The 19,161-nt window shown below is 52.4% G+C and overlaps 1 protein-coding gene across 1 annotated transcript in view; it reads right to left on the minus strand.

Moving 5' to 3' along the window:
- The window catches only part of LOC118902149 (keratin, type II cytoskeletal 6A-like), a 38,683-nt gene that overhangs the window by 5,298 nt on the left and 14,224 nt on the right, over positions 1-19,161 (minus strand). The window contains 3 exon segments of the mRNA XM_036866164.1: positions 9,645-9,740; positions 10,574-10,634; positions 13,322-13,530. Coding sequence (XP_036722059.1) covers positions 9,645-9,740; positions 10,574-10,634; positions 13,322-13,530 — 366 coding nt within the window.

Here is a 19,161-nt window from a genome sequence, read left to right on the forward strand (position 1 = left end):
GATTTCCCACCCCACCATCCCTACAGAACTGGCCCCTGGCTGACCACCTGTGGGTACCTCCTCATATAAGCTTTTCAGGAAGTCGATCTCCTGGACCAGAACCTCCACGTTGGTCTCCAGGTCAGCCTTTATCAGGAAGGCTGTGTCCATATCCTGCGGCCAGAGAAGTGACAATCGTAACCTGGGGCCACCCCTCCGCCAGCTGGGCCACCTCCCAGGCAAGGTGGTGGCAGGTGGCGGGTGTGGGACCCACCTTTCCTCGCTTAGGCCCATGTGGAAGGGAAGGGGTGACAAAGCCAAGGATGGAGTGAGGGGTCCCCAGCCCCAGGACCCCATGCCTGGGCCTGGCATTCTGATGGGGAAGCATCTGAAGGGAATGGGGTTAAAGGAGCCTTGAATGCATTCCTCAGAGCGCCCCGTGGACCTCAGGCCAGAAAATACGTCGCTATCTATGTGAGGGATCAACAAGATGATTTTCATCTCTGGGAGTCTGAGTCAGAGTCTTTGTTTTGGCTTTGATTTGGCATTTGCAACATCTCCAGCTTCTTGGGCAGGTGTAAATACAACCCTTAACACGAGTTGGGAGGTGGAGGCCAGGTCATTCCCTGCCCTTCTGCAAGGGGCGGGGGAGGCTGGCCTGCCTCCCTCCCAGGGTCAGTGGGGCTGGCACCAGGGTCTGCGGGGTGAGTGGGCTGCAGGCACATTTGGACACGGTCCAGGGGCTGAGCGTCCCCAGGCCCAGTGGGCCAGCTCAGGGGGCCTTCTCCCTCCCTGGGCCATCCTCCCTCACCTTCTTCAAGGCAACAAACTCATTCTCAGTAGAGGGCTGCAGGGAGAGCTCCTCTTCATATCTGGTGGAATGGGCAGGGGAAAATGTTTTAGGTGGGCTTGTGGGGTTTGGAAGGGAGTTGGTATCAGGCCTGAGGGTAGGAGCCTCTGGGGGCAAATCTGTGTCTCACCGACTGAATGCCCTAGGGAGGCACCAGGTCCAGCCCCATCTCTGGACACCTCTGGCTCCTCCATCCACTCAACACAGATGACTTTTATCATAGCCTCTCATTAGCCACTTTGCAAGTTTACCTTCCATGCCACTGGCCAGTAGCCTGTTCCTGTGTTGAATCATTCTCTGGGAAGTCCTTCTTAAAGCTACCTTTATTCTATCTTGCTGCTGAGGAAGCTTACCTCATCTAGTCGTTTCCTCTGGGAGGGCGGTGAAGAGTTGGCTGCCTGTTGCTGGCACAGCTGTCTTTTCTGAGTTGTTCTGAGAGTTGGCTGTAGTCACTGAAATCCCAGCTGACCCTGTGCCCCTCCTCCCCAGGAGAGTTCTGAGCCGGGCCTCTACCTGCAGCTCACTTGCAGAGGTAGCAATTACTCACTTTACCAGATCCTCAGAGACAGCCCGCCTATTTCCTCTAGGCTCCAAGGGAGCTCCTCACCCACTCACTGCCCCCGAAGGCAACGGAATCAGGGTCAGGGGTTTAGTCTGGCCGAATGACTCAGTTTGATGAGCGACATCGATGCATTAAAAGCTTCCCCATGTTTCCTGACGCCCGTCCTTCCGTTTTCCAGCATAACTCTGCCGCTGCGCAGGCTCTGGACACTGAGCCTGCTGCCTGGGTTTCAACCCCAGCTCTGTCCTGTGCTAGTCATGTGACTTTGGGTAAGTGACTGCGCCTCTCTGGGCCTCAGTTTCATCATCTGTAGAATGAGGATAACACTGGTCCTGCCTCACAGAGCTGTTGTGTAACAAATATCACACTAGTTAACGTCTGCAAAGCACCACGTGAGTGCCTGGCACAGGGTACTGTGTATTTGCTATTATTGTTAAAATACCATCTGGTCTCATCCTTCTCCTATTGCCCCACTTTTAAAATCAAAAGTCCTCATCTTGAGCTGCAAAACATGTCCCCTGCCCATCTTGTATCCATCAAGAAAGGCATCGCTCCTGCTGAGAGGGCTGGCCTTACCCCACCCATGACCTTACCACATCTCGCCTGTCACAGTCTGCTTGAGTTGCCCCCTCTCACTTGCACACTCTGGTCCTTCCTTGTCACCTGCTCCTGTCCCATCTTCTTTTCTGTGGTCTACTCTGGACTCCTCTTTTATAAGAAACAACTGGAATGAAACATGTCCTTCAAGGCCCTGAGCAAAATGGCACCTCCCCCAGGAAGTCTTCCTGGGCCACATCTGCTCTCTCGCTCTCTTGGGGTTCCTCTCCCCTCATGCCTTGTACCACCTTGTAGCTGTTGGTGTGCACGCGTGGAGGTCTGTGCTGACTGGACCAGGGCATCTTGAGGGAAAGAGGCAGACTTTCCCAACTTTATCACACCCACACTGCCCAGCACAGCGTCTGGCCCCAAGGAGACATGTGGCTGACACCTGCAGCATGTGTGTCCCCAACGTGGCTCCGTTCCACCAAATCCTTGCTCTTAGCATATTCACACTGTCAATGGAGATGTGTCTCTTTCAACTCTCCCCCGCTGGCACGAGAGACCCACCCAGGACCATGAGGCAATTTATCTAGGCCTCAGCTTCTTGCAAGAAGCACTGAATCTACTAGCCTGTGAGTTCTTCATTAACACATGCTTATCCACTACCTTCTGGTGTGTGAGTCAGGTCTGGAGCTGTTCTCAGGGAGGGCCAGCTATACAACCTTCACCACAAAGAACTGGGAGGGAGACAGGGAGATGGAGCAACTGGGGGTGATGACTTCTGGTTGCTCCAGGAGGAGGCGGGATGGGATATATTGTATTAGCCCAAATGTTGCGAAGAAATCCCAAGAGGGGCTTATCAGGAAGAAGGAACAGTGGGAGTCCAAGCTCGGAGGGAGGAGGGTTTGGGGATCTGTTTGGGGACTAAGAAGTGTGCAGGATCTACCAAGGGACTGATGGAAGATAAGGCAGAGCAGGTGGTAGGGCAGAACCCTGGAGCGCCGGGAACGGCAGGAGAAAACTTGTTTTACATGAAGAGAGGAAGAGCGTGGTGGGAAGGGAGATGAAGACAAATCCGCAATCTCAGAGCTTCTGCCGTGTGCCAGACAGGCAGTATCCTAGATGCTCTGCCTGCATTATCCCACCTGATTGTGCTACCACCTAATGAACTAAGTTTTCAGCCTCCCATTTTATAGATGGGGAAACTGAGGCCCAGATCGTTTATGTCACTTGCCCTAGGTCCCCCGGCTGGGTGGCAGCAGGGCAGACTCACTTTTTCTTGTAGGCCTCCAGCATGTCCTGGAGGCTGCAGAGCTCCGACTCTAGCCGGGCCTGGTCCCCAGTCAGCTGCTTCTGAAGGGCACAGATGTAGTTTTCGAAGATGGGCTTGATGTTGCTCTGGCAGCACCTCTGTTGCTGCATGAATTTCCACTTGGTCTCCAGCAGCTTGTTCTTCTGCTCTAGGAACCAGACCTACAGCCAAGAACAGAATGTTATGGGGGTGCGGGGACCCTGGGGACCATGGCTGGCGAAAGTAAGTGCTGGTGGGGGCAGTGGAATCCATCTGTGCTCCCACTCCCAACACGCTGCTGCTGTGTCTCTGTGTCTCCCCTGCCTGGGGTGGCTCATAAGACCCCACCTCCCACCCAGGGTCACACACTGTAAAGGAAGGAGGGCTTTCCCAAGAGGCCTGGGACAGGTCCTCCTTCCAGCCCTGCTTTCCTCCCATGAGCCTGGTAAGCTGGGTCGAGCCATCCCAGCCCTTCAAGCCTCACTTTGCTGCCGAAAGCTCCTACTTGGGATCTTATGGGGAGACCTTTGTACGTCTTCATACTAATGTAAGCTGGTGAGTATACTGGGAATTGGGGTTTCTTCAATTACAGCCCAGGGGCACTCGGGACAAAGCGCAAAGGCTTGGTGCTAACACTTGGTGCTACTCTGCGCCATCCTGCTGGCTGAGTCCAAAACATGTCCCTGTCACAGTGTTGTGGAGAGTTCCTGGCCCAATCCTTTATTTTTGTGGCTTGGAAACCGAGGTTAGGAGAAGCTGAGTGAGTTGGCTGTGGTCACCCAGCTAAGCTAGTCACTGGCAGGGCACACACGGTCTCTGGTCCTCTCCCTGGATTTTGCATCTTGTGCACCATCTCTCAAGAAAATGGCAGAGGAAGTAATGTTGCCCTCAACGGCCCCATTACCAGGAGGCTCTCAGCCTCATAGAAGGTGGTGTGACGTAGCTGACAATCAGGGCCCACATTGTTAGGATGAGTTTACAACCAGAACTTAATGACCTTTCAAAATAAAACTGTAAGTCTAACAGTTCCCATTTACTAAAACAAGTTCCTTTTGGGAGCATTTTGCATATATTAGTTCCTTTAATTCTCCCAATCCATCTCTGCCCCCTACCCCACTGGGCAGCAGGGTCCCTGAGGCTGGGAGGCGAGTGGTTTGCAGAGGGCCTCAGGGTAACAGTCAGAAGTGGAGCCAGCACAAGGGTCCAGGTCTCCTGACTGCCAGTTCAGGACTCTTTGCCCTAAACTTGGGGTCACCAGAAACACCAGCTCAGCCCTTGGCATGTATCCTGACCGCAAGAGCCTCCCTGGGGTATAGGGACAGGCCCAGAAGCAGCTGAGGTGACAGGCCAGTCCAGCGACTTCCAAAGGCAGCACATCACCCTTCCCTGAAGCTTTTCAGAGCTGAGGCTCGGGGGTTGACAGATGTAAGACTTTGGTCACTGCCACTTTGTATCCCTAGCTCTGACTGCCCCACCTTCTCCTCATCTCAGGCCTAAGCTGATGGCAAATTCCAGGGTCACAGTGCCCACCCCTGCCTCCAGGCCCAAGGGTCTCGCCCCAGCTCATGCCCTCAGAAGACGGCTCTTTCGTTAAACCCTCATCAGGAAGGGCAGGTCTCTGCTTCCTTGGTTTGCCCTTTCAGTATCTATCATTGATTTGGAAGTTCCTCTTGTAGTCTGACCTCAGGGCCCCTTGGTGATTTTATCAGATAATATCCAGAGACAGATGACATATTAAAAAAAGGACAAGCAAGCAGAAATGTCTAGTGCTGAGCCTGACCTAACCAGGTTTCGGTGATTAGGGGTCGTGGAGCACAGGAGAGGCCAATGGATCCACCATGGCTACTCTGCCGTCAGTCTCTCCCTGCTCCTGGGGCAGCCACAAGGTGCTTTCTGCCTCCCATGGCCCTGGACCCCTGCGCCCACCCTCCTACCTTGTTGATGAAGCACGCAAAGCGGTTATTGAGGCACTTGACCTGCTCCTTCTCGCCCCTCTTCACCCTCTGCACGGTCGGATCGATCTCCAGCTCGAGTGGGACCAGCAGGCTCTCACTGATGGTGACGGGGGGGGATGCAGACAGAAGGCTCACAGGCGGCACCCACGCGGTACCCGAAGCCAGGCAGGCCACACCTGGAGGTGACCCGGGGCCTCCCGAAGCCCACGTTGCACAGGATCCGGGAGCCGAGGCAGCCCAGGGCGCGGAGGCCTCCGCGGCCCACGGGCCGGCATGGTCCCTTGCTCACTGCGTAGTGGGTGACCATCCGGGGTGGGGGGGGGATGGCCGAGCACGAGCTGAAGCTCCGGCTACCACATCTGGAGCCCTGCTGGAAGGAGCGGCACGACACGGAGGGAGAGAGAAGCAGGGAGACGGGGCCCTGGCAGGAGGGCGGGGGCGCGAGTTACAGGACAGCTCAGCCTCTACCCTTTTGTCTGGTCGGGGATGGAGGGCTGAGCTGGGCCAAACCCCAAATCACCACGAAATCAGGTTTATGAGCTTGGCATATTGGCAGCTGCTGAGTACCAAGGTGGGTAACTAGGGTAGCAAAGAGCAAAGGGCAGGAGCCAATGGTCAATGCTCGTGGGTCTCATAAAAATCCTATTTGTCCGTCTTCCTCGTTTATGCGGGTGATGAAAGGGGCCAACCAGACAGATATGTTTGGCATGTTCAGTGGCTCGGCCTCAAGGAAAGGGAGAGTTGGGACCTTATGCCCCTTCCTGGGGTCAGGGGGAGGGGCGGGGCATGAATTATCTACCTGGCTGCTCTGGGATTAGAGGTCAAGTTACATGTGCTTGAGGATGCTCTATTCCCCCAAAGCTGTTTCTATGTTTTTCTGCGCATGCTCCAGACCCAAGTGCCCTCCACGGGCTCTGAGCTGGTCCTAGAAGCCCCCAGGGAGGGAGGCTTTTGGCATGAGAGAAGCCTCCCTCAGCAGGCGGGGCCCTGACCTCCTCAGGCCAGGCGGAGTCCTGGCTCTGGCTCAGCTACCTAGCCACTGTCCCTCTAGGGCTTCTGAGATAGAAGGCTCCAGACATGTGACTGTTGTCTCCAGGGCCTGGTTAGTCGAAAAAAGGCTGCAGGGGACTCAAGAGGAGATGCCTTGTGCTTGAGGAAGGGAGAGGAGTGGATGCTTCCCCGAGACTCTTTGGGGCCCTGGATAGCTGTTAGCGTATTTGACGCCATCTTGGCCCATACAGCTCCTCCAGTCCTTCCCCTGACCCGACCTAGGGCTGTACTGTGCAGTAAATTACTTCTCTGTCATCAAGGGCTTTGTAGTTAACAGATATTGTTTAATAATCATTAGGAACAGGTGGCCCCTATGCTCTGTTGGTCCCCAAGCAATGATGACAATCTTCCCTGACATATTCCCGGCACCCACAAGACTAGTTACCCGTTCATAAACCTTGACTTAAGAATGCACGTCCTGTTTCCAAGCACCTACCCCTGTACCCCAAGTTAACTCTAAAATTGTCCCGATGGCCCCTCGGCGATGTGGAGTGCAGGTGCAAATGCTTCCAGATCGTTGTCTACCCAATCCCACCCTGTAGGTAAGTTACCCTGTAATAAACGGATCCATTGATTAAATGGAGCCGTCTGCCTCGTTTTTTGGTTTCAAGATAACTTCTCAGTTAGGTGGGCACTTTTTGTTCCCTCCATCCTCCAGCTGGCCCCCAAAATACGTACTGTTGTCAGCCATTAAGTCAGGGTTCCTTTCCCTGTCTCCCCACCCCATCCTGAGCCTCTCTGAGGTAGACAGAGCCTGCTCTGGGCCGAGGACATCTCTGGGGATGGTTGTTGCCCTCAGGAATTGTTCAGGTGGAAGCAGGATACAGGCTTTCTCCCCAGCACCCAGGTCACAGCTCTTTGGAGATGCTTGAAACGCCTCGCCTTTCCATCAGTCCCATCAGTGAAACCACTGTGGCCGACTGGTCTTTCCCTTCCACACTGTGACCTTCTTCCAGATCAAAATCAAGTCAACAATAATAGTTACATTTATTGGGTGCTTACTATGTGTTGGGACCACCCTGAGCTCTACATCCATTATCTCATTTAATTCTTGTGATGACACCATGATGCAGTTTCTGTTTTACAGATAAGAAAAGTGAGGAGCAGAGTGGTTAAGTAAAACTCCCAAGCCACACAACTTGTCCAGGATAGGCTGGGATCCAGTCCCATCCTTTCTGATGTCACCGTGCTCTACTGCTCTGGTGGGGAGGAGTCTAGGTTAAGAATCAGGGGTCTACGGCCAATATGCATAGTGTCTGCTCTGTTTCTCGGCTTTCCCACGTCTAGATTAGGAGACTGGAACTCAAACATTTCTTGTGCATGGCAATTCTCAGTCTAACTGTGACATTTCACTCTGTCCCCTTTTGCATTGTCTTGACTTTGGGTCCCAGAGGGCTGGGGAGGGAAGACTGGGGCTTGGGGAGGTAAGGGGTGTTAACAAGAGACCATGGGGGATGGTGGGAAGCAGAGGCGGGGTGGAGGTCCTGTTGCATGGTGTCCGGGGAAGGGGACTCTCATTCTGCCCTGGAGTAAGCATTGTGGGCGCATGGAACCTGCTCCCGGAGAACTCCATTTCCAAGGTCGCCCTCTGAGCGTGGGTTAGGACACAGACTCAGTCAAGACCTAGAGAGCTCGGTGACATTTTTTTTTTTTAACATCTTTATTGGAGTATAATTGCTTTACAATGGTGTGTTAGTTTCTGCTTTATAACAAGGTGAATCAGTTATACATATACACATATCCCCATATCTCTTCCCTCTTGCGTGACATTTTACTGAAGCGATTTCAGGGAATAGGCAGGCACAGGGAGCAGGAAGTTCAGAAGGGTTTGAGCCATCAGAACGGGACTGACTTTTTTCTGAAATCGTGAACTCTGTCATCTTTTGAGCAGCATGGCAACCAGTCTGTATTGCCTTTGGAGTGAGTTCTGGTCTTGAATACATGGCAGGTGTTTTGAGGGCTTACAACTCTTTGGACTCAATGGGGAACCACCCTGTGAAGGCCACTCAAAAAGATCTCTGTGTCTCCCTCACTCCGCTATTCCACCGCCACCCTACCTCTGCTTCCTTCAAGGAGCTGAGTTCATGCCAGCTCAGGGCAAGGAAAAACAAAGGAAGAACTCCCTCTTTCTTCCAGGTCTGCTATCTTGGAAATTCCCTGTGGGGAGGCAATCTGGTGGAAGGCCTTAAAGAGTTTCAGCTCTGGCCAGAGTTGGGGACAGGCAAATCCACACCAGAGACAGGGAGATAGACACACAGGGTGGTAGAGGATGAACCGAAAAGGGAGGGAGGGTGAGGGAGAAGGTGGAGAGGGCAGGGTTAAAAGGAAAGAAAACTTTCCAGAAGAGAGATGTCATGGCTAGCTCGAAGGAAAGAGAAAACTCTTGAGCCTGGAGGATTCTTTGGGGGAGGACTATTTCCCAGGGCAGTTCTGATACAGGCTCATTGGGTTCCTTTCCCTGGTGTGTCCGTTGCAGGGTCTGGGGCCCAGCTGCCTTGCCCACACCCTCACGTGAGTCTCCCTCCCTCCCTCCCCATCGTCATCGGGACATTTCTGTTTGGGACAGTAATTCTAATATGGTCTTAAATGAGGTAGATGTGGAAGGAATCTGGCTCTGAACTCTTACACAATGTAGCCCCAGGCCGCGGAGAAATTTTGGGTTCTTGATTACATGATTCCATTCTGGTATGAACAGTGGAGTTGGTAATATTTTGAAGGGTGTCCCATCTCCCCAGCTCACTCACTCTACTCCAGCTACCTGGGCCTCCTCTGAGCGTTTCTGGATCCTCAGTCCCTTCAGGTTATCCTACACCATCTGCCTGCCACTGCCCCCTGTTGTCAATTTCTCCATCCCCCCGAAATGGTGTAGTGATTCTCTCCGTGTTGCCCACCTCCTCCACTGTAATGGAAGCTCCAAGAACTTAGGTCCTTGATTGTGTTTGCCCAGCACTGTACCTGAAGCCCTGAGCTCAGTGTTGGGCTTACAGAGGCACACAGCAAAATGCATCTTCAGGAGAGCCAGTTAATTATGCTGTGTGCTTCCAGAAGCACCCGAGGGCTCACTAGGTGCCACTTGATGTGAGTAATTGCATCATCCTGCAGCCGCTCTAGGAAGAGTAGCAGGTAAATCTGAGCTGGGCTGGGTGAGCCAGGTTGTTCAGATAGTTCTAGGGAAACCACGAGTGGCAGGCAGTTCATTTGTCTGACCAACAGAACATGCTCGAACTTTTCACATCGTCTGACCCACCAGCTGCCCTGGGAAACCTCACATTCTCCCTTGGTAGGGGAAGCAGCGTCCGCCCCGTCAATTCTAACTCAGGCATGCAGCGAGCGTCAGAGAGGAGACCAGGGAAGGGGCTGGCAGCCTCTGTGCTCTGCGCTCCTCTCCAGAAGCGGGGAGCAATCAGCCCCACTTACCGTGGCGTAGAAAGCCCTCAGGAAGTTGATCTGGTCCATTAAGGCTTCCACCTTGGCCTCCAGCTCCACCTTGTTCATGTAGGTGGCGTCCACGTTCTGGGCACAGAACATGCTGTCACTCTGAGTCTCACCCTTCCTGGGCTAGCTGGCCGCTCTGTCTGCGAGTTAGGCTGGAGAACTTCAGCTCCCACGGAGTAGAGTGCTTCTCTATCCCAAGCTATAGATGGAGTGGAACGCAAGGGGTATCCAAACTCTGTGTGCACCAGGGCTCTCAGGAAACGCCCACCTGCTCATCAGCTGGTGCCACGTGGAAAGACCTCCCATGTCACCTCCATGCTGTGAGGACAACCTGGCCCATCCTTGGCCCTTGGGTCCCCCTGCCTCTGGACTTTCCCAGCCTGCTCCTAGGATTCCCCTCCTCCTCACACTCTGCCCCTTCCTCGCCTTCACGCACTGCTGCTCCCTTCTTCCTCCTTCTCCAGATTAGCTCCGGGGCTGATTCTCTCCCTTCCTCCGCCCATCCCCGCCCAGCAGAGAGGTCCACAACTCCTGGAGCTGATCCCTGTCCTGCACCCATCCCTGAGCCCAACTTGAGGTCCTACAGACCCAGCTCATCACAAGGCCCATTTTGCTTCCCCTTTCCCTGCACTGGACCCACGTGGCGGAGGGGGCTGGTGTTGGGATTTACAGCTCGGACTTGGGTGCCCTGGATCCTGACTCGCTTCTGGTTGTCTGGGTAACCTGCGGCAACTTATTTAACCTCCACAAACCTGAGTTTTCTCGCTTCTAAAGTAGAACCTGCTTCCAAGATTGGCTGCGCAAATTAAATAAAGCCTTGTATACAGGGCCGCTGGCTTAAGTGGCAGCTGTCACCCCCGGAAGGGGCCGCCTGGGCCTGGAGTCAGGACAGAGCATCCCTGTCTCCTCACCTTCTTGAGCACCACAGGCTCATTCTCCGCCACCGTGCGCCTGTTGATTTCTTCTTCGTTCCTGCGGGAAGGATGAAGTGGATGGGTGTTCGGAGCAGGGGCTCTGGGAGTGAGGTCCAGCAAGGGGGTGGGCTGTAGGTGGGTCTCCAGAGCAGACTGGGAAAATGTGCTGCTGTAGCACTGTTCTCCTGTTTGTTACACATGTGCCCCCCACCCCAAATCCATCAAGCAACCACCCCTGTCCGAACAAAACCCAAACTCAAAACAGCACAAAACAGAACCACCCCTCATTCTTTCTGAGGTTGCTTTCTCACAGCTTTGCTCCTAAGAGGTCCCATAAAGGCACGGGATGCTTCCTTTTACCTCACGGTCTCGCCCAAGCCAAACAGGGGCCCTGAGGGGAGGAACAGAGAACAGTAGAGGCGGACAGCCTAGGCCTAGGCCGGTGCTGCAACCCATGGCACCCTCACGTTGCGTCACTGTTCTCTTCTCAGCCCCTGCCCCACAGCCTGGGAAGCAGATTCTTCAGGCTAATAAGAGACCTCTCCTTTGCCCCCTCCACCAAGTTTTCTCATCTTCAATTTGCCCCTAAGCAGCAACCCCACTACCCCCTGCCCCCCTGCTCACTGATCTCTGGGAAGGAAGTTTTACGTCTGCTCTAGGTAACCCATTTCCCACCCTACCTCCTAAGCATCAGCCAACCCCACCCTCTCGGAGGCTCTGGACAGCCGGGCTGTGGTTTGGGCTTTGTCTCTTCTGCCTACCAGCTGAATAACCCAGGGCAGGTCCCTTAACCTCTCAGAGGCTTTTTCCCCGTCTATGAATCAGCTTGTTGTTATGTTTTTAAGACCACGAAGTACTAACCCACGTGATGGATATAACCAGAGTCTCCCCGGCTTTTATGTTCCGTCTATTGTCCAGAGAATTTTCAGTACTGTGCCTTCTTCTATGTTCTCTGGGAAAACTGATCTGATTTTCCTTATTGTTTCCTCAAGTTGTCTTTTCATTAGATCTGAGCATCTTGGCTTCACCCAACTCCATGCAATTGTCCTTCCGTGTTTCCCAGTTCACAGTCCCTCTGCCAGAGGGCAAGCATCACGTGGCCCTACACAAGCCTCTTAGACACCTGCCACAGGAACATTGCCATCCTTTAACCAGCAGCAGACTCCAACAGATACCCTCAACCTCATATCCCTCCAATGTACCTCTTTCCTTCTCAACCTTGAGCTTTTGTCTCCTCCTCCAGGAAGCCTTCTTGGATTGAAACACTGTTACCCCACATTTGCATGATCTTATAAATTACCCATCTGCACTTGCTTCTCTTGTCTATGTTTGCGTCACTACACGCATATACCTAATCATCAGTACAATAAAAATAGCTAACATGTATATGCCAGGCATTGGGCAGCCTACTAAGTACTTAACATGCAAGTTTTGCTTTAATATTCTCAATCCCCCTATGAGGTGGGTACTATTAATATCCCCTTTAACAGACAAAGGAACTGGGGCTTAGAGAGGTTAGTTTTCTTCAGGTCATTGAGCCAGTAAGTGGTTGAGCCAACACTGTAAACCTGACTAGATTCTATAGTGCTGTTCCACAGAACTTTTGTGGTGACGGAAATGTTCTGTATCTGCATCCATTATGGGACCCATTAGTCACATGTGGTGACTGAGCACTTGAAATGTGGCTAGTGTCACTGAGGGACTGAATTTTAAATTTTATTTAATTTTAAATTAATTTATATTTAAATAGCCCCATGTGACTAGTGGCTACCATGTTAAGCACAACTCTAAAATCTGGACTCTTACTACATTATACAAACAGTAACCAAAACTTATCAAGTCACTTATTTTGTTTGGACCAAGAACATTAGATATAAATTAAAACAATAAAAATAAGAAATTATTTGTATCTATAGGCAAGAGCATACTGCTATGTTTAGCGGGGTGTGTATGTGTGTGTGTGTGTGTGTGTGTGTGGTTCCAGGAAGAAGGCAGCAAATATGCCTCCTTTTTCTTCATTTCCCAGCCTTGGCCGGGGTTGGGGTGGATGCATGAACACTGTGTAAGTCAGCAATGGGATTTAGTTGAACAAATGTGAGCATGAGATTCTACGGGTGTAGCTCATAACTCATGAGCTGCTACTTGTATAACCTTGGATGAGTTGGTTGCTATCTCAGAGTCTTACTTCTTTCATCTCCAGAGTTTGCAGGGTTATGTGTATCACGCTCTACGTGCCCATGTTAGTTTTCATCTCTAAGCCCAGCCCCTCCTCAAAGGCTCAACATTTTTTTTTAAATTAATTAATTTATTTATTTTTGGCTGTGTTGGGTCTTCGTTTCTGTGCGAGGGCTTTCTCTAGTTGCGGCGAGCGGGGGCCACTCTTCATCGCGGTGCGCGGGCCTCTCACTGTCGTGGCCTCTCTTGTTGCGGAGCACAGGCTCCAGACGCACGGGCTCAGTAGTTGTGGCGCACGGGCTCAGTAGTTGTGGCTCACGGGCCCAGTTGCTCCGCGGCATGTGGGATCTTCCCAGACCAGGGCTTGAACCCGTGTCCCCTGCATTGGCAGGTAGATTCTCAACCACTGCACCACCAGGGAAGCCCCGAGGCTCAACATTCTTGACTGCAGGGTCCCAGTTCTCCTGAGTCCACCTCCGTGCCCTAAGCGTGTGCCCTGTTTCCCACTGGCCTGGACACTTCCGGAGAGCAGAGCCTCCCCTGGAGCCTCAGGGCTGAGCCGCCACTCACTTGCTCTTGAAGTCCTCCACCACGTCCTGCATGCTTTTCAGCTCCATCTCCTGCCTCGAGCGCTCTCCCCCAAGGCTGTCCAGCTGCTGCCTCAGGTTGTTGATGTAGGCTTCAAACATGGGCTCGAGGTTGGCTCTGGTGGCTTTATGCTCCTGCAGGAGGCTCCACTTGGTCTCCAGGACCTTGTTCTGCTGCTCCAGGAACCGCACCTGGACGGGGGAAGAAGAGAATGAAGTCTGGAGAAACTGGGGAGGCAGAGCCAGACACCCCAATTAATACGGGAGAGAGGAAAAGTATGCCCGTCTGCCAATGATATAACTGACAACTCCAGGTCAAAATGGAAAAGCCCATCAAGCCACCCCGATGTTCTCTGGGGCTCCACAGAACTAGTGCAGTGGGCCTTGGAGACTTTGATGGGGAGCCTCTCTTCCTGGGGTAAGTGTCTCTACAACACCCGCTCTGGGTTAGGTTAGTTTGCCCAGGGAATTTAACAACTTCACTCTTCCCTCTGTGTTGACTGAACCAGCCGGCATGGCTCCCAGGGAGAATGAGGGGAAATTCCCACAGGTCCTGCGGGGCAAGCTGGCCCCACCTGCAAATACCTCTGCCCCCGGGAGGTGTTTGCTGAGCGGATGCGCTTTCCCACAGGGAGGTCGTTGGGTGACGGCTGCGCTCTGGCCGGGGGCCTCTCCAGAACTTCCTGCCAACCCAACCGCATGGACCAGATGCAGCCCCCGGCTCACCTTGTCCATGAAAGAGGCAAACTTGTCATTGAGGGTCTTGATCTGCTCCCGCTCCTCTTTCCGTACCCGCTGGATGTTGGGGTCAATTTGCAGGTTGAGGGGAGTCAGGAGTCTCTGGTTGATGGTGACCTCTTGGATGCCTCCAGGGGGACAGATGGAGAGCCCCCATAGCCCCCTCCAGTTCCGCCCCCATAGCCGAACCCACCACTGACCCCGATCTCTCTGCTCGCCCTGCCATCAAAGCCGCTTCGGAAGCTGCTACTGCAGCCACTGATGGAGACCCGCTTGGTCCCTCCCAGGTTGTAGAGGCTGAGGCTTCCACAGCTGGCCCCAGCGCCGCTGATCCTTCCCAGTCCTCCACTGCCCCCCCCCGGGGAGTGGGCCACAGAGACGGAGCTGAAGCGAGAGCGGCCGGTGGCTGGGGTGGTGGCCGAGGCCGTGCTGAAGCCCCTGAGGCTGCCGGTCTGGAAGGTGATAGCGGGCTGCCTGGACGTGGTGGCTGGGAGAGGCTGGCGAGGAGAGCTCCTGATGTGGGTACGTGTGGAGGGGCATGGAGGAGACAGGGCAGCTGGGGCGCCCTGGCCCCTTGGGCTTTTATGGGCCTCTGGGAGGGGCGGGGCGTGCTCAGGCAGGTCTCTGATGGCATCCACCAACCCTGAGCCCACACTCAGCTCCCCTCTGGAAATAGTGTAAAAGCCACTGGTTGGTTCCCTGACATCCCTCCCGCACATGGAAACTCCTTTCTAGTCGCAACTTGATCAGCCGATGAATGAGAAGCAGGTAAGTTGCTTTCAGTCTCGTCCTAATCATGCATCTTATAATGGACTCAGAAAACACTGCCTCATTTCTAAACCGCTCTCTTAGGCCTGGGACCAACTCCCTCTTGTCCAAACATCTTGTGTCAACCCCAGCGACTGCGGTTCACTGTTTCCTGTTCCTTTCTGTCCCTTAGGTGCGCATCTTATTCCTGAGCACTTTCTGGGCAATTATCCCCCCTCCCGACCCCGTCCCCAGCTCAAGCAGTCCCTCCAGATCTTGAAAATCCTGCCCTACACTCATCTTTATCAGGAATCCACCCGTTTTGATTGCCCCTTTATTTTACTCTGAAGCTGCCATCTCTATCGCATGGGTCACACACGACATCCTGGGGCGTCAGTGTGTGTGTCCGTGAGTGCACGTACGTCCTGTCCATTCCTGTATAACGTGACCCTCAAGGCCAGGTCTTCTGCCTGCGTGGAGAGCAGTTGAGAGAGTGGGAAGATGGGTTTGAATCCCAGCCCTGCCGCTTCCTAGTGGTGAGACATGGGGCCAGTCATGAAACTTCTCTGGGCCTCAGCGTGGGTGTCTGTAAAGCGGAGTTTATGATGACTATTCAAGGCAAAACAGCTTTTGCAACACTGAGGACATGTAAATGCTGAGCCAATGTTTGTTGTGTCTTCTTTCCTGATATAATCACGCATGTGTGAAGGAAGTGCCAGCAGGGCGTCTGTCCTGAGCAAGGCCTTCGGGGATTCGAGAGAAGCACAATACATGTTCTTTTTCTTTAATAACAGGCTTGTGGTCCTGTTGGGAAGACAAAATGAAAGCACACTGAGTAACTTATGAAAAGGTGGTACGCAGTAAAACACCACCTCTTGGCTCTGTTTCAGGTCGCCTTATTCCAGAAGTCTCCCTGATTGGCCACTGTTCCTACTGATGGCCAAGGATCCTGACCCTTTAATCCTTCATCAAAAAGCCCCAGTGGCTACACTGAGTAGAGGACTTGTTTTTTGTTTTATGTTTTTTGGGTTGTTTTCCCTGTTAGTCTTTAAAAAAATTTTTTTTAAATATTTTATACAATTTTAAAAGGTTACTTTCTATTTACAGTTATTACAAAATATTGGCTATAGTCTTCGTGTTGTAAAATACATCCTTGTAGCCTATCTTACACTCAATAATAGTTTGGACCTCCCACTCCCTCACCCCTATATTGCCCCTCCTCACTGGTAACCACTAGTTTGTTCTCTATAACTGTGAGTCTGCTTCTTCTTTTGTGTTTAGTCACTAGTTTGTTGTAGTTTTCAGATTCCACATATAAGTGATATCATACAGTATTTGTCTTTCTCTCTGACTTATTTCACTTAGCATAATGCCCTCCAAGTCCATCCATGTTGCTGCAAATGGCAAAATTTCATTCTTTTTTATGGCTGAGTAGTATTCCAGTGTATGTATATACCACATCTTCTTTATCCATTCATCTGTTGATGGACACTTAGGTTGCTTCCATATTTTGGCAATTGTAAATAATGCTGCAATGAACATAAACACGTGGAGGTTAAACAATATGTTACTAAGCAATCAATGGATCATGGAAAAAATTAAAGAGGAAATCAAAAATTACTTAGAGACACGGGACTTCCCTGGTGGTGCAGTGGTTAAGAATCTGCCTGCCAATGCAGGGGACACGGGTTCGAGCCCTGGTCCAGGAAGATCCCACATGCTGCAGAGCAACTAAGCCCGTGCACCACAACTACTGAGCCTGCACTCTAGAGCCCAGGAGCCACAACTCCTGAGCCTGCATGCCACAACTACTGAAGCTGGCACACCTAGAGCCCGTGCTCCACACCAAGAGAATCCACTGCAATGAGAAGCCCACACACCGCAAGGAAGAGTAGCTCCCACTCGCTGCAACTAGAGAAAGCTCGCGCGCAGCACCGAAGACCCAATGCAGCCAAAAGTTAAAAATAAATAAATAAATTTATATTTAAAAAAATACCTAGAGACAAATGAAAATGAAAACATGATGATCCAAACCCTATGGGATGCAGTAAAAGCAGTTCTTTTTTTTTTTATTCTTTAAAAATCAAAGTATAGTTGATTTACAATATTTCATATATACAGCAAAGTGATTCAGTTTTAAGCAAAAGCAGTTTTAAGAGGGAAGTTTATAGTGATCCCTGTTGGTCTTGTTGACTGTGTCCTCCAGCCCCTATCCATCTAAATTGATAAGGAGTCTCCAAGGCTTCTCGTCCCCTTTTGTCTTCATCTCACATCCCGGGGACGGGGGTGGGGGCGGAGTCAGACAGAGAAATATTTAGATCTTCTTTTGTCTTGCTGACTTCTTGCTTCTTGCAGTGGCTTTGGAGGATGGGAGAGGGAGAGAGAAGCTGAAATGTATGCCGTCTCTGTTTTGTCGATGAGGAAACTGAGTCCCCGCTTGGTAAATGAAGGAGACCAACATTGCCGAGCTAGAGAGAAGCAGAGCCACATTCCGTGGTCTCTCCACACAGGGGTCCTTTCAGAGGTGCGGGTGATGGGTTGGCAGATGCTCGCCAGCCTCAAGCAGCAGCTTGGCACTCGGAGCGGCGGTTCTCTGTTTTCTGGGCTATTTCCTCCTTGGGGCTGAGGCCAGGGAATGGGCCTCTCCTCCATCGAGAGATTGTTTGACAGTCTCAGTTTCCACAGGGAACCCGTGAATCATAGCTTTTGTTGATACAGGCCAGGAGGAGCACAGGAGTTCTCTTGCCTGGTTGCCAACGGGTCCAGATCCCAGCTGGGGTGGTGAATGCGTCTGCGGTGGAAAGAATAATCGTCTTTGTGTTCTGTACTCATGGCATGATGATCTTTCTCCCAGAAGAAGGGACACTTGTTTCCTGAGCCATGCTGAGGAAACTCTTCAGAGCTTTCCAGGGAACAAAAGCTGGTGAAGGCGCAAGGCTGGGAGGGCCTTCGCTGGCCCGTCCACGGGAATGGGGGTCACCGCAGCTCTTGCCCACCAAGCTTCCTGTGCGGAGGATGCTCCAGGCTGCCTTCCCTCCTGGTCATGCTTTTCTTTCCCAAACCCTCTCCTGGGAGCCTATCCCAGGCATTGCCGTCTCATCCTGTTTCCAATCTTGTTTCCCTTGGCCATCACCTCTTGTCTGGTGTTGCCCACTTCCTTCCTTCCCTCGCTCCTCTCTCTAATTTTCCCACCTGGACCGTTGTTTCCAAAGCTAGATTGTCTTACTCGTTGACTTTGGTGAAGTAGATGGAAACAGATATGTCTTACCTCTCTTTCTCCTTCACTCCCCCTCCTGTGACCTTTGACCTTCACTGTGACCTTTACCCTGGTGGACAATGTCTACCTGAATGCCTAGGACACCCCGGCCTCCCACTTTGAAACCTCAGAACTTAGAGACTATGACACCTCTGCTTTCCTTCCTGCCAAAGAGGTTTCTTGTTTCGATTTTTAACCTCCTTTATAATTCTGCTTTGAACTCTCCCCGCAAGAAGCCTTCTCAGATAAACCGTGCCCAAGACCAGCCCCTTCACACCTGTTCCCTGAGCAGGCCTGTGTGTGGCTTGCACATCGACGTATTGTTCCTCCTGCCTTGGTTTCCTGGTGGCCTGGAGGGTTGGGGTGTGTCCCCTTTCCCCTGCCCTGCCTCGTAGCACCCTACAGAGAATTGTGACTGCGGCTCACTGGACATAGGTTGTCTAATTTAAAGAAGAGCTTCAGGAACATATTCCTTTCTGTTCTCCAGATCTCCTGAGTTTCTCCAACACTGTACTGTTGGGTCTATCTGGGAGGAGTTTTCTTGAGGTTTGAGGAGTCGTGGATTCAAAAGCTATAGTATGGGCTCTGGTGCCCAAGGCTGGGAGCGCCAAACTCCTCCACTTCCCTGTTCCTACACCGTCTGCTTGGGTTGGTCTCTCCCATCCTCAGAGGGATGCTGAGGCTTTTGGCTGTGGTGGATTTCAAGGAGACTGACCCGAGGTGGCAACCAGGGCTTGAAGTCAGGGGAAGAGGGGAGGAAAACATGGAGGCATACCTCCCAAGGCCATGGGGGTGGGGGGCACACCAAGGAGCTTTGGCTTCCAACCAGGCCAGGGCCAGAGTAGGGCAGGCTGGAGGGGGCAGAGGGGATTGGGTCATCCTCTAGAGCAGGCTGGCTGATGCTCAGAGCCAGGGTCCCTGGGCACAGTGTCCAAGTCCCCAGGCCTCAGCCACCCACCCGCAATCCCTCAATATTCTAGATCCCTCCCAGACAGCCCTCTCCTACTGTCTCAAGGAGTTCTGCTTGTAGTTAAAAACTATTTATTAGCACTTGCTATATGCCAGGTGTTTACTGATCCAGG

The sequence above is a fragment of the Balaenoptera musculus genome, chromosome 10, assembly GCF_009873245.2.
Source record: "Balaenoptera musculus isolate JJ_BM4_2016_0621 chromosome 10, mBalMus1.pri.v3, whole genome shotgun sequence".
NCBI classification, from domain to species: Eukaryota; Metazoa; Chordata; class Mammalia; order Artiodactyla; family Balaenopteridae; genus Balaenoptera; species Balaenoptera musculus.